This window comes from Arvicanthis niloticus, chromosome X, assembly GCF_011762505.2.
Source record: "Arvicanthis niloticus isolate mArvNil1 chromosome X, mArvNil1.pat.X, whole genome shotgun sequence".
NCBI classification, from domain to species: Eukaryota; Metazoa; Chordata; class Mammalia; order Rodentia; family Muridae; genus Arvicanthis; species Arvicanthis niloticus.
The window spans coordinates 10,306,657-10,321,399 of NC_047679.1; the positions used below are offsets into that span (position 1 = coordinate 10,306,657).

General features: G+C 40.1%; 1 protein-coding gene across 1 annotated transcript; it reads left to right on the forward strand.

The window, feature by feature from the left end:
- Positions 1-1,468: 1,468 nt before the first annotated feature.
- On the forward strand, positions 1,469-11,023 carry Dynlt3 (dynein light chain Tctex-type 3). The gene is made up of 5 exons (XM_034486215.2): positions 1,469-1,613; positions 3,734-3,775; positions 8,018-8,141; positions 8,760-8,837; positions 9,138-11,023. Exons 1-5 carry the CDS (start codon positions 1,584-1,586, stop codon positions 9,212-9,214), a joined length of 351 nt encoding a protein of 116 aa, XP_034342106.1. The 5' UTR covers positions 1,469-1,583; the 3' UTR covers positions 9,215-11,023.
- The last annotated feature ends 3,720 nt before the right edge of the window (positions 11,024-14,743 follow it).

Here is a 14,743-nt window from a genome sequence, read left to right on the forward strand (position 1 = left end):
AATGTGTGGGCGTGTTTCCTTGAACATATGTGCGCCTAAGGATTCCGTTAACGTCTATATAGGCTTCAAGTTACTTCATGTCTCTTAATTCCTGTTTTACTTTCAAAGTAATAGAAAGGGATTAGAAAACTAATAAGCCTTCTGACTTTGATACTGGGGAACAAAATAGAAGTCATTGTGTTGGGCTGAATATGTTTCCAAAACATATCGACATTTGAATCCCAGAACCAAGCAATGTCTTACCTTGCATGGCAAAAAGCATTTTGTAGGTGTGGTTAGGACTGATACAGGAGAGGTGGTGGTAACTTTGAAGCTGTAGGAATGTAGACAGTTACTAAAAGTTGTAAATATCGAGAAACTAAGTACCTGCTAGCGAGTGGTTCCCAACCTTCCTAATGCTGCAACCCTTTACTACGGTTCCTCATGCTGTGGTGACCCCTGACCATGACATTATTTTTGCTGCCATTTCATAACTCTAATTTTGCTACTGTTATGAATTGCAATGTAAATATCTGTTATGCAACCCCCAAAGGGGTCATGACCCATGGGTTCAGAACCTCTGTGCTAGTGCCTCCAGAACCATTTTAGATATGTGACCACCTTTAGAACTACAAAATAATGGTTTTGGTGCTTTAAACTACTATGTCTGCTGCGGTAATTTGTTACAGCAGCAACAGGAAGCTCACAACACTGTTGAGGGACTTGAGCTTTGAAGTCAGACTGCAATAATCAGGCTGATAGACCTCTTCTGCCATACTGTGGCCTTGGGTCAGTTACTTCCAATTTCTGCATTTTAGCTGTACCAACAATAAAGGGAGGAAAAATCTGAATCACTGAGAGTTTGAGGAAAATCTCAAAATCAACTGCACTTAGTAAAGTAATACTAAAATAAATATAAACACAGTACTTCTAATAAGGCTTATAATTCCATTTAGGGCATTTGCTTCTTTCTCGAAAGTCTCACACACACACACAGTCTTAATGGAAGAGGGGCATCAACTTTACGAGTTGTGTGTACAATATCTTATTTGATCTTTAAAGCAAGTCACAAAATAGAGGGTTTTTTGTTGTTGTTTATGATATGGGAAAACTAAATCTGTGGAGGTTTATATTTTTCAGAATCAGTAACTAGTACAGGGAGAAATCAAAGTTACTCGCTCAGCTGCTACACTCATTTGCTGGATAACTGTGGATGAATTAATTTTGTGCACAGGACCATAGCAGGAAGCCCTAAACCACTTGTGCTGAGTCTAGTCGGGCTGACACAAGGTTATCCTAACTAATCCCCATGGAAGCTCTTGGAGCTCTCACCATGCTTCCCTTATTTTCAGAAAACCAGCCTGGTCTGAAGTGCACTCTAGACCTAGCAGGTACCCTTAGCCCCGCTAAAGGGCTCAACTCAGACAGAGTCCCTCCTCCCTGTCCTTTAACCCCGCCCTCGTCAGGTCCTGCGACAGAAGGGCGGGGCCTACGTAAACAAAAGCCCTGGGTCTTGAGTGGAGGTGGGGCCTCCCCAGAGGCCAGTAAGCAACTGAGGAGCTGGACCGAAAGTTTGCTCCGCCCCCGGGACGAAGAAAACCATCATGGAAGGGTACCAGCGGCCTTGCGACGAGGTACCGCCCCTCTGGAGCCAGGAAGAGCCCCTCAGCCCTCTCTGACTGGCTGTGGGGACACTGCGGGGTGGTCTCTTAGTGCTGGGAGAGTTAAGATTCAGCTTCTTTTTAGTCTGGGTCCGCGCTGCGGGGCCTGGATCCTTCTTCCCCTTAGGCGTTTCCCTCTTCCCCTCCCCCTCCTCCGAAATCCTTAGGGTGGGCTGAAAGTCTCCCTGGTCTGAGTGACCGAAAGCGCTTGGGGGCAGTCGTCGGGGTCTACGAGGGCCGAGGGCCGGGTGGGTGTAGGGAAGGCCTATCTTGGGATACACTGGCAGGCGTTGGCGAGCCCCGCCCGTTTGCGATCCGGGCCTGGGAAACCGGTCTCTGATTCCTCCACCCTTCTCAGTCTCCTTGAGCTGGTGCTGCAGTGTGGCTCTAGTCCTGGGAACTCTCCCCAGGAATGGCTAGAGGAAGTGCTTTATGGATTAAGAGCACTTGCTCACTGATTCAGAGTTCCCTAAACCTCATCAGAACTCTAGGATGTCTGTTATTTTTCTGTTACTGAAGGTAACTGACTTTTTTATGGCGACCAAGTGATAGGCCCCAAGTTAAAACTGCTAGGAATGACAGATCTTCCATTTGAACCCAGGTCACTGACTTCATACTTAAGCCCTTATTTCAAGGACTTGGAGGATGAGGCCTGTTGAATTGTTGCACAGCCTATAAGAGTTTGCAATGACAGAGTAGACAGATTTTTTTTTTTTTTTTTTTGCCCAGCAAGAGCCGCTGGTGAGTGATACAGGAAAATAAAAGATGAGAGGTACAATGTGACATGATCCTTGTAAGGAGCTTCTGGTCCAATGGGAACTTTTAGGGTATGAGTTTCTGCACAAGATTCTGGGCTGCAGAGAGCATGCATACTTGTAGGTCAGTGGTGAAGCATACTGATGTTAGAAATAAAAACTTGTCCCCTCCCCCATTTACAGGGTTCTTCCTCAGATTTACCTCCTAGCAAAGGTGCAAAGGGATCTGTTTTCTACTACTTCCTAAATACATGTAATTTCAAAAGAAATAGGAGTGGAGAAATAGTCCTCATGTGCTTGGCTAGCACATGAGAAGCTCTGAGTTCATAGCACCAAAATAATATGCATCCATATTATTAGGTAACTTTCCAAACTGTAGTGACATGTACATCCTTTATTTCTTAGTCCAATTTTTGGATGCGATTTTGAAGTAAAAATGATATTTTATTATAGGACCAAAATATGAGACCTCTTTTCATAATGTCTCCAACTATTTAGATATTTGTTCCTTGTTTTTTTTTTTTTTTTTTTTTTTTTTTTTTTTTTTTTTTTTTTTTTTTTTAGGGGAATGGTGGGAAATTTTATAGGATAGTTAACAGAATTAAAATACGGAAATCTATACTTAAAACATAACTCTGGAATTTACTTATTTCAAGTAGTTTGAAGTTGCACAGTGGTTTTGAAAACACAGAAGTGCTACTTTCCCAATGCACCCAAAATATCTTCATGGAAGTAATTTTGGTATTACCTAAAGCATCTTGGCTGGTATTTCAGTCTTATCACATAATCTAGTTCTGCAATAGAGGACACTTAGATGCTATTGAAAATTGCTGTTAATCTAAGGTTCTAACACGCTACTAAAAAAAAAAAGAAATAGCAATTTATACAATTAAAATAACATTAATTTCTAATGACAGAGTATTGCCACAATCTTTTATTTGGGAAAGCAATGGTTTGCCTCACATCAGTTCAAAACAAAATTGGAAATGACAGTTGAGTATACTCTTATGGTCTACTTTTGCTGAAATGATTTCCTGTATACTGATAGCACACAACAGACATTATTAATAGCTACCGAATGCCAGTATCTTAAGCTTTATTACGCAATGATTATCTAGAATATTCATTACACTCACTATTGTAAAAGCACTTTTCAAAGCGATATTTGCCTATTCCCTGCCCAATGGCTCCAAACCTACAGGGAATAGGTTCAGACTCCTCAGTGGACCCAGTGCTCCTAGCACTATAATCTTCTGTTGCTATGGTTTTCTTAGGCCAGATGAGGGTATCCTGAATATTGCCTATGCTGAAAGCAGTTTTATTGTGTTTTCTTTTTAGGTTGGCTTCAATGCTGATGAGGCTCACAATATAGTCAAAGAGGTGAGTTATGTTTGCTGTTATCTCACAGCTTGTTGTGTTCCTGGAAATCTCGTAAATTCAATTAATGTTAAAATACCAAGATGTAAATTATTTATTCCCTCTTTGTAGGGGTGTGTATGTAGTGCAGGCAATGAGGCTTACTTGGACTTTTTTTCTGAAAGACCTGCCGAAGCTCGGTTTCAAGTCTACAGAAAGAAAAGATACTGAGGCCCCTTATTGATCCTAGCGTTATCACTATAGACTACACTGTGGGTGAGGTACTTTAAGAGTACGCTAGAGAGTCATCATTAACTCTGCCAAATCCTAGGTTAAAAAAAGAAAGAAAAAACCCTGAGCTGGCTCAGGAGACTGGCTTCAAATTGTGGGTGTGGCTCTTGGGGCCTGTGTCCTAGCAAACCCTGACTGAGTTCTGTCTGGGCAGGATTGACTCCACCTTGTGTGTGTGCGCTCGAGCTCGCACCATCAGTTTCCCCAGAGACAGTTCTTGACTTGCCTGACTGCTTGCTCTAAGGGTATAGTCTCATCCCGAGCTCAGCTGGGCTGACCCTGTAGAAGTAGGATCATCAGTTTAACATCTCAGAGGGCTAGGCAACATGAAAAAAAATTCTGTATTTTAATAGTTGAAGAAGACTTATTAGAATATTTAATTATTTGAAATATCCAGACTATGATATATAGACGTATATTTAACAATATTTAATTAAAATAAATGCATATGCATTCAGTGCCTTCACAATGTCAGCACAAGGAAGAGCAATTAGAGGGAGATACAGCAATAATCTTATTTTTTTTAAGTAGAATGTCAAAAGACATTAGTCGTTAATTGTTAGTAGACATGAAAGAAAAGATGCTGAGTCCTTGGAAGAGACACTTTAATATATTTTCCTTACCCAAATTTTGAACCATATGAAGAGGCAAAAGCATCACTTGAAAGAGTGAAACACAGCGTTTATTGTCGATAAAAACTAGGTTGATGACTGTATCATGTTATACTAACCCCTCCTTAGTTCAGAACTTGCAATACTGGCTTTGCATGCACACAAGGGAAAGTTTGAGTCAGCAGAGAGAAACAGGATAATGTGTCTCTTTGGTCTGGGCGGGGATGGAAGGAAAAATGGAAACCCAAGTTCATGACGCCTGGTTTGCTCAGGTGAGTCAGATAGAACAATGCTGACCACTCACCAACCGGATAACTTATCCATCTCCCTAGGAAGGAATGATGGATGGAGTAAGAGGTCAAGAATGTTAAAGGCATGTGTGTGTGGGGGGAGTGCGGGTGTGTAAGAAGTATGTTTCTATCAGTGTGAATATGTTGAAATCTACTGAGACCTCTATCTTGAGAAGAGGTGGGGGGAGCTAGTAGGGAACTAAATGTTCAACTATCATAGGAGTTCTAGACAAGCCTATAGCTCATAAAGCAAAACTTAGTGGTAGACATATTATTTGGAAATGTATAAGTAATTAGTTTTTAAACTGGTATGTGTGTGTGTGTCCATCTCTGTCTTTCTGTCTCTGTCTGTCTGTCTCTCTCTGTCTCTCTCTGTCTCTCTCTCTCTGTCTCTCTCTCTCTCTGTCTCTGTCTCTCTCTCTCTCTCTCTCTCTCTCTCTCTCTCTCTCTCTCTCTCTCTGTGTGTGTGTGTGTGTGTGTGTGTGTGTGTGTGTGTGTGTGTGTGTGTTAGAGGGGTTAGGTAATATTAGAAACTACCAAATGCATTTTTATTTTTTCTCTTGTTTCTTGTTTTGTTTTGTTTTGTTTGAGATAGAGTGTTGTTAAGTAGCCAGAATAGCCTGGCTCCTAGTTTTCATATTCCTGCCTCAGACAATCAACTGTTAGGATTCCAGGCACACACCACAGCACCTAGCTTACTAGATAGATACATTTTACAGTAGGACTCTCACTGAAACATTTCTGAGAATGTGGTTAGCTCTATAAGCCATTTAACTGAAAACAGTTTGATACCAACTGAACTTGAATTCTCGACATGAAAGATGGCACTTAGGAGAAATCTGAGGCTATGTACATGTTGCTTTGGGGAACTTGTGTCTGGTCTCCTTGGTCTTTCTTTCCTGAATCACCTTTCTATGCCACTAAAATAGTTCTGTTGAAAAGCTGGAAAGGCTTAAAGGTACAAGTACGGTTTTAAAACATTTCAGACCATCCTAGATAATTCCATAATTTCAATAGGCATGTCTGTTTTATTCCATACTCCGTCTCGTTCCTTTAATTTCAGAGTTTGATTTGGTTTGGTTGGTTTGGTTGTTTTTGTTTTTATTTTCAAGACAAAGTGTCTCTGTGTAGCTCTGGCTGTTCTGAGATTTACTCTGTAGGCCAGGCTGGCCTTGAAGTCCTAGAGTACCACCAGCCTCTCTGCCTTTGAGTTCTGGGATTAACAGCATGTGCCACCACTAGCAGCTTCTTTTAATTTCTTGCTCTGAGTTCTCTTTCCCTGTCAACTTACTTTTACTACTGAGCTTTTAGAACCAGTCATGTACTAGTACCAGTAAATGTACTAGTACTCACTAAATTAAATGTCTTATTTAATTTAGTGAGTGATTGAATTTCCCTCATGCCCAAAATTTCCTCAGGAAAAAAAATGATGTTTTAAATGACATAAACTCATGACTTAGTCTAAAGCATGTTCAGTTTAGACTATTCAGAAAGTACATTTAAATCAGTGTTGCTTCAGCAACAAACATGTAAGTACTTAGTGTGTGCCCAGGTCCTAAGCTTTGCTCTGGAGGAATACAGAACTGTTTACAGCTCTGATTTGTGTAGTGTCTTTCAGGGTTGGTGGTAATTAGTTAGGGATTTCACTTGGCTCAGGGCAGTGAAGGGATGAAGAAAAGACACACACATACAGACACATGGCCAGAAAAGCTGGGATCAGGTATAGTGGGCTTAAAATCGAGGGGGCTGGAGTGATCTACAAGATTATCCAGTCGTATTGTGACATTAAGGGTTAAGCAAAGAAGCATCTGTTGGAGGCTGGGCCTTATCCAGGACATCTGACTTCAAGGCCATTAACTCTTTCTCCTATACTTCTGGTCTGAAGCTCAGAGTGATAAGAGGACAAAGGAATTAGTTCTTGGGCCTGGGACCATGGATTCAATTTGACCCTGCCAGCAAGATAAAGAAGTTATCCCTGAGATGGCTGGATTCAGAAAACTGTCTCCTTACAATTACACACAGTCAAGGAAGCAGAGTTATTATATATAGCTGTTCTTTATTCAAGAGGCAGCCTTAGCTAGTCTCAATAGGAACAGTTTCTGTAGGGAAGCAGTCTTCAGGCTTGGGGAGAAAGCTATGATGGTCATTTTCTGCACACTGTCAACATCTACAGATGACCAGAGAAAGGTTTTAGCATCTTTCTGAGCCACAGTTCGGGAGTTGGGAAAGCTTTGCAATTTTCCCATGAGTCTGAGGCTATGGAGTCCTTGTCATGGCTGTACCCATGTCAGAAGCACACACACATTCAGTCGGGATTTCAGTCACTCCAGGTATTGCATCTCTCCCCACAGTCTGGGAACTGGTGGCTTAAAAGGTGGTAGGTCATTAGCTAAATGGTTTGAAACAGCCAGATACAGATCCTGGCCTTCAAACCCAGGACTGGGATACGAAAGCCATTGTTCTTAATCGGGTATCAAAAGTGGATGCAAGTAAGCACTGTAGTATATTATTTGACTTTCTTTTTAAAAATATCTTTATTCACTTTCACTGGCAGGTGTATTGATTACTTTATAGCTAAGCAATTATATATCATGATGGGATTCCAATTCTAATCCAGAGAATTGTTTTTAAATTAGCCCGTCCTTTGTTTTGCACACACAAACCCTGGTTTTAATCCCATGTGTTTCAAAGCCACTCCAGCCAATTAGTGCCATCTTCCCTTAATCCTGCAGTCATTTTTATCACTTCCTGTTTATGATTTGTCCTTCCCATGTTCTAAACATTAGAGCTCTTTGATTAGTGCCTCTGCTAGAGTAAGCTTTTTTTTTTTTTTTTTTTTTACCACAAAGGCATTGGCAAATTTACCTTTGTATGACCTGTAATATTTCATAGAATGAGAGAAGACGCATGGAAATGCTTAGAAAACTCTTAAAGTTACAGACAGTGCACAACAAACATGTAGTAGATGTGTGTTTTCTGTTAATGCCTTAGCAGGCGCTGTCTTGAATGGTTTTCTCTTGTGGTGTATGTCCAATTTGGTTCATCTGGGTTAATTGAGCTGTTCTCTCTCCTAGTGTGTTGATGGAGTCTTGGGTGGTAATGATTACAATCAAAATAACATTAACCAGTGGACCGCAAGTATAGTGGAACAATCCATAGCACATTTGGTCAAACTAGGAAAAGCTTACAAGTATATTGGTAAGTGGTGATTCCGTGTCTTTCCTCACTAGTTGATGTACCTTTCTCCTTCTGATTTTCTCTGAATTGTGAGAGTGTATCTGAACAGTAGACACTGTAGTTGAACACTCATAGTGTAAGATGCACTTCTGACATATCCCTTCAACATAATACACAACGGTGTGGGGAAAGGAAGGGCTTTCCATCGAAAGCAGTTTGAACGGCTTGCCGTTTGCAGCAACAGTTCCCTTCGCTTACTGAGACCCTCCAGTGCTGTCCTCCTCTCATCCACCCATGCTTCTGCATAGGCCTGTGAAGATCCACACAGCAAGTACAAAGTGAAATACTCCCCACATTTCTGTGTGAAATCTGTTAATGGCACAGAGCACACAATTTGATCCAGAATTTTCCTGCCATGTAATCGTTGGTACTGATAGTAGTGGTCCGTGAGATGGCTGACTCCCATGAAGTTAAGTTCAGGATGGTAGTAAGTATTCAACATAGGAGACTATTTTAGTCTACTGACTGAATTGCTTTGTGTTACTTTTTTCAGCTTTTTGAGTTCTAACACAAACACTTCATTCAGCCTTGACTCCTTCCCCCTTTTCAGTAACTGCCGTTCTGTGCCTTTCTTTGTAGTGACCTGTGCAGTAGTCCAGAGGAGCCCATACGGATTTCACACAGCCAGCTCCTGCTTTTGGGATACAATATCTGATGGTGAGGGACTGTAAATGAATTTACCCAGAATGAAAGTTCCAGCAAAGTCAGGCTGGAGTTATTACATAGCGCTACTTTAAGTCTGAAAAGATAGTATCAATAGAATTGCTTTGTATGTATTCACAAGTATGATTTCAGGCCAGTATGAAATGTGAAGATACAATGTGTTGCAGGAAATACTACTAAAAGTGTGTGTGTGTGTGTGTGTGTGTGTGTGTGTGTGTGTGTGTGTGTGACTTAGTGTCTGGTAATTGTGAAGTTTTCCTAGTATATGAAAGTCCTCTTCTTGTATGCTTTCAGGAACCTGTACCGTGAGATGGGAGAACCGTACCATGAACTGCATCGTTAATGTTTTTGCAGTTGCAATTGTCCTATAACCTGCATCGTTAACGTTTTTGCAGTTGCAATTGTCCTGTAACCTGTAATGCACTAAATGTGTTGGGTTAAGGCCATTAACTTAAGTTTGTGAGTGTATCCTTTCTAAAAAGAGTAACAATTACTTATTAATGTGCTAGATGACAAGTGTGCAATATGCTTCAAAGCTATCAACAGAGAACTGAATATTGTAAGCAGAAGTCTAATAGGAAGTTGGCAGATTATCTCATATTCTATGCTGCATCATTTAAGGACATAAAATGTTAGCCAACAATTAATGCAGAGATATGGCTGACCTGAAAATAGAATCTTCTACTAATACAAGCCTTTCACTGGCATTAGGTTCCCACAAAGATGGGGGAATCTATTTAGATACTAACATTATCATTAACTAGAAAACACAACAGGGATAAATAAATATAAGAACAAAAAACTACAAGAAGAAATGCAGAGAAAATGACATGAATTAGCTAATACCTTTCTGGTTGAAGGTTTTTTCCTTTGTTGAATTGTATATAGTATAGTTCATGGAAAGTAAATTTCTCTGTCTCTCTGTCTCTCTGTCTCTCTCTGCCTCTCTCTCTCTCTCTCTCTCTCTCTCTCTCTCTCTCTCTCTCTCTCTCTCTCTCTCTCTCTCCACCCCCCCCAGCCCCATTGTAGCTGCTGTGAACTAAGCAGTTTTGTTTTCCTGCAAACTGGCAAATCCATTGATTTTTAATGTCAGTTTCTTACATTTTACACTTGAGATGGAATTAAAGATGATCAACCTAGTTAAGTATATGATCAACAGTATATGACTCAGACAACTGCCTTACAATCCATTCCTTCCACGAGGGACGGATATATACTGACTGTGTGCTCTGCAGGTTTCTCTGCCAGACAGAGAGCTCTTAACGTGGTGTTCACGTGTCAAGTTTGTTTTGGCAGCTGTTCAGTTGGAAAACCAGTGTTTATGTTTGAAGGAGAACAAAAGAAAGAAAGGAAAAGAGCCTGACCATCCATGGAAAATTAACCAGAAGGAAAGCACTAATCGGTGACAGAATTATAGATATAGTTTTTAAGGGTTGCTTCCCACAAAGTAATACATCAAATATGCAACTCTTCCTTAAAGGCCTTATTAGTAGTCTTAGCTATACAATAATAAATTTTATCATTGAATTAATTTCAACTATGTGTGACTAATTTAAAATACTTGAGGTAGAATTAGGACAAGTGGAGTAGAATAAACATTAAAAGTGAACAATCATTAGCAGGTTATCTAATATCTCAGGGCTTATGAAATATAGTTCAATTTATTAAAATCAAAGATAAATATTAGGATACACAGCTCGCCACCAAATGCAAAGTCAGTCTGCCATTTAACCTAGAAAATGAAATCAATTTCGCCTATTACCATCGTCACACAATCTGTGTGAGCACTGGGATCACATGTCATTGAATTTTTAGGGTAAGGAAAAGTTTAGTATTAATGGAAACAACATTAAGACAGGATTCTTGTATGAGGACTACGCACATGGTTGACATTTTACAGAATAACTGTAATGACAAGGATGCAAAGATAGGGTTTAATGAGGTGACCTGTAGCTTTGGCACATCCGGAGTTCTTTGTCATTACCTTTATGTTATTTTATGCTGCTGGCTCTTGTACCTCGGGAGATTGTAACAGTGACCAAATTATCTGTGCAGTTAAGGCTTATTCTTTGATTATTGTTGTTGAAGGCTCGTTTTAAAATTATCAAATCATACCTCGTGAGCTTGCTATCTGCTGTTTCTAGTTAAAAATATAATAAAGACTATCTTATTGTGCTGAACATCTGGCTCTGGTTGATCATTCAGTGGTCAAGAAATCAGGATTCTGCTTACTTGAATAAATTTCCAGCAGGGTAAATGAAGGAGGAAAATAAATGTGGGACCACGTAGATATATTACAGAAATTAATACATCAAGACTCAGTTACCCAACAAGACTGTGTCTACAAACTATTGCTACCCAAATCTAGTCTTCACCATTACAGTATCATTAATAACTTCTGTTTCATGTATTTTATTTATGATCTTTAACCCAATGTTTTTCTTTAAAGCTAATGTAAAACATATTTTGTAACTACTTTTGAACTTGTGATCATTATTGTTAGCACTTCGTCTTGTTTGTCAAATTGCAAATGACATGTTGCTTATTTCCAACAATTAGGGACTTCAAGGAGATAAGAGTACGCACATGTAAGCACTAACTGTGGTTTTTGTAAAGCTGTAATTTTGTGTTTATAGAGTCCTAATAGACTGCCTCGATAATAGCGACATCGCATTACACTTTCTCTTGTAAAGAGCACTTTTCTATTCTTCTTCCCAAGTTGGGTGTTACTTAATTATGAGCCACTGAATGGGTTTTCACTGTGTGCATTCATCATTGTAATTGATAGTGATCTAAGGATAGTTTTAGGGTTGTGTCTTCAACATTAGAGTAAACATAGTTTACATGTTCTTCATAGCAGTTTATTAAAAGGGATGAGAAGATAGTCACCTATTTGGGGGAAACTGGTTAAGTCTCTTCTATGGCACATATGAAAAGAGAGTTAAAGGTGAGTTGAAATTCTTTCCTCACGTGCTACAAATTGTATTGTCCCTTGGACAATTACAATTTGTCCAAGGGTGATTTGTTTTATAATTCAAAGGGCGGAACTGTATTTGTGACTGAATCATCTATGGCCAGTGTTAGATAGTTCTGTAAAGTTCACTCTCTACCCTTTACAGTGACTATTTTAAGTTAGCATACAAAGTAATAGGTTTTTATTATGACATTCTCATACATATGTGTCATACTTTGTTTTTGTCTGGTGTTCCCACTGCTCCCACATCCTTCTCCCGCACCCACTTGCTGGTTCCCGTCCTCTTCTGATAGTCCTTCCTCCGTCTTTCATATTACATGCATTCTATGCAATAATCTTAAACATCCATCCCTTATAAGATGTAGTATTTATTTTATGGAGGATTGAGCCCGTGGCTTTATGCAGCTCCCTTGGTCAGCTTTCTACCACTGAGCTATATCTCTAGGGCTCTAGCAGGCTCAAGCATGACAAAAACAGGCTCCAGCATGGCAAACATGGAGCTGGCAGCTTTTACCTAAGGCCTATTCCCTTATTTGGCTACTTCGTTATGCCCGACTCATTCCCAAGGCTGATCACCGAGGTCCAACTATCCAAACATCAGTTCCCAGCAATCAAAACACATCATTTTGTCTACCCTGATTACAATACCCGATCAGAACTTATCAACACATCCTAGCTCATTCTAACACAGACCTCCCTCTTTCCCCTGTTAAAATTAACACTTGCAAAGCTATTTGCTGCTGTTTCTGCCCAGTTCAGATTCAGCCTACCTTGTTTCTTGCTTTGCTTAATTAAGGGATCTTTTTGTGTTTGGTTTGTACTTGGAAATTGGTATTTGGGTGTGGTCTATGACTAATCCAGGATCCAGACAGGGCACACTGAAGTGGGTCCCTTCACCTACCCCTATTTGGGGGTCTTATTATTTTATGTGTACAGGTTATTTGCCTACAAGGATGTCTGTGCACTACTCGTATGCCTGGTGGTGCCTGTGGAGGCCCAAAGAGGGCATCAGATCCCTTGGAACTGGAGTTAGAGACAGTTGAGAGCTACCATGTAGGTGCATGGAATCAAACCTCGTTCCTCTACAAAAGCAGCCAGTGCTTTTTAAAAAGGCTTTTAAAAATCATCTCTCCAGCCCCAGTTTTCACGTTTTATTTTGAGACAGGGTCTCCTTTTGGAGGATCTAGGGATCTTTCTTCTGACTTTTTTTTGTTTGTTTCTAGAGGCTAATTGAATTTTGTGAGGGTGATTTCAATAATTCCAACCTGTATCTTCAAAGCCACTGGAGCAGCATCTTCAGACCCCATCTCTGACCCCTAAGGTTTTGGATTTGGTTTTTGTTTTGTTTTGTTTTGTTGTTGTTTTTTTCCTTTCTTGCTGATTCTTCTTCTTGCCCTATTATATCATCTTGAGAATACACTGAGTCCATTCAGGATTATCTCCACAAGATCATTAATCACACCTGCATAGTTCCTGTTAACCAAAACCAAAGTCACAGGTTTCAAAAACAACTCATCACCACATGATGCTGAGTATCAACGGACTCTCCAATGTAAGTATCAGAAAAGTAAAGAGCAGGTAAGTAGTTGAGTGATAGACTGGATTGCACATGCGCTATTCCAGGGAAAGTTACAACTTTGTCTGCTGTTTCTATTAAGAAATGGAGGCTCAGGTATGGCTGGCTAATCTTTCAACTTTACAAAGAAACACAAGTATTGGTTATAATATGAAAAGACTCACAAAACTGGAAAAAAAACCCTAAACATTGACTTTTGATTTAAACAAACGCAATAAATAGTGTTCTTATTCTGCAGTCCCTAACCTCCTTCCCCTCCCTGGCTTCCCTTTCTCCCTCTGCTATCCCTTCCTCCTTTCCTTCTCTACCCTCCCATTTTCCGTTTTGACAGACGGTCTTGTTAGGTAACCCAGGCTGTCCAACTGACCTGCTTCAGTCCACCAGGTGTCAGGATTGCAGGTGTGCTCTGTCATCTCCAGACCCTTACCTTATTTGTGAACCAGTTAGGAGATGAGAATGATAGAATCATAGAAAAATGACACCTTTCCATCCCAGGTTAGGAATTTTCTGGAGCAACTGGTCTTTCTTATTCAATTCCAGTATTAGAATCTCACTTCATAAATATAGGAACATGCTGTTTCTGGAAAGCCAAATACAAAATCAAAAGAGACAAAAGCATACCAAGGATGGCAGAAACAAAGGAGTAAAGAAATATCAGTATGTTGTAGAAAGGGATGATTCTGTTCACAGAAAACCACAGGGGGAAAAAAAAAAACTACCATAAGTGAGGATTAAGCTGATCCCTTAAGGTTTAGTGAGATTGTCTCAATTTCATAGTTTTTAGTAGTTCTAGGCTCCTACCGGCCCCTCAAGCCTCATCCCAGCAACCTCCATTGGTTGTATAATCCAGTCGCACATCATATTTATTCGACCAATGAGCAAAGCACAAGGAATGAAGTTAGCTACAGTGTGGGCTTAAGGCCAAGTCAATACTGGGCACAGCTGCTGTAGTTGTCACCATTGCTAATGGGGACCAGATATTTCAACAGAATTAATGTCCTATGAATCATTAGTAGGTTTTTAAATGGGGGTAATTTAGTGACATCTGTCAAATTTTTTGTTGTTCTTCTATCATGTGAATAGTTCTTTGGCCCACTGCTTGCAGAACTAACAGCATAGCTCATAAATGAAAAAGTGCAAATAAATAAGGCTTTTCTCTTGAATAGTTTTTGGAAAGTAAATTTTAAAAATGAAACTCAGACCAGGGGTGGTGTTAGCACAGAGGAAGCAAGCAGAAGCGTTAGGACTGCAAGGCTCAGCCCGTCCTACCTACCTGTAGTGCCTGTACTACCTGTACTACCGTCCTGTAGTGTGCTGCAGCTCAGTCTAAGGTCCATAACAAGACTCTCA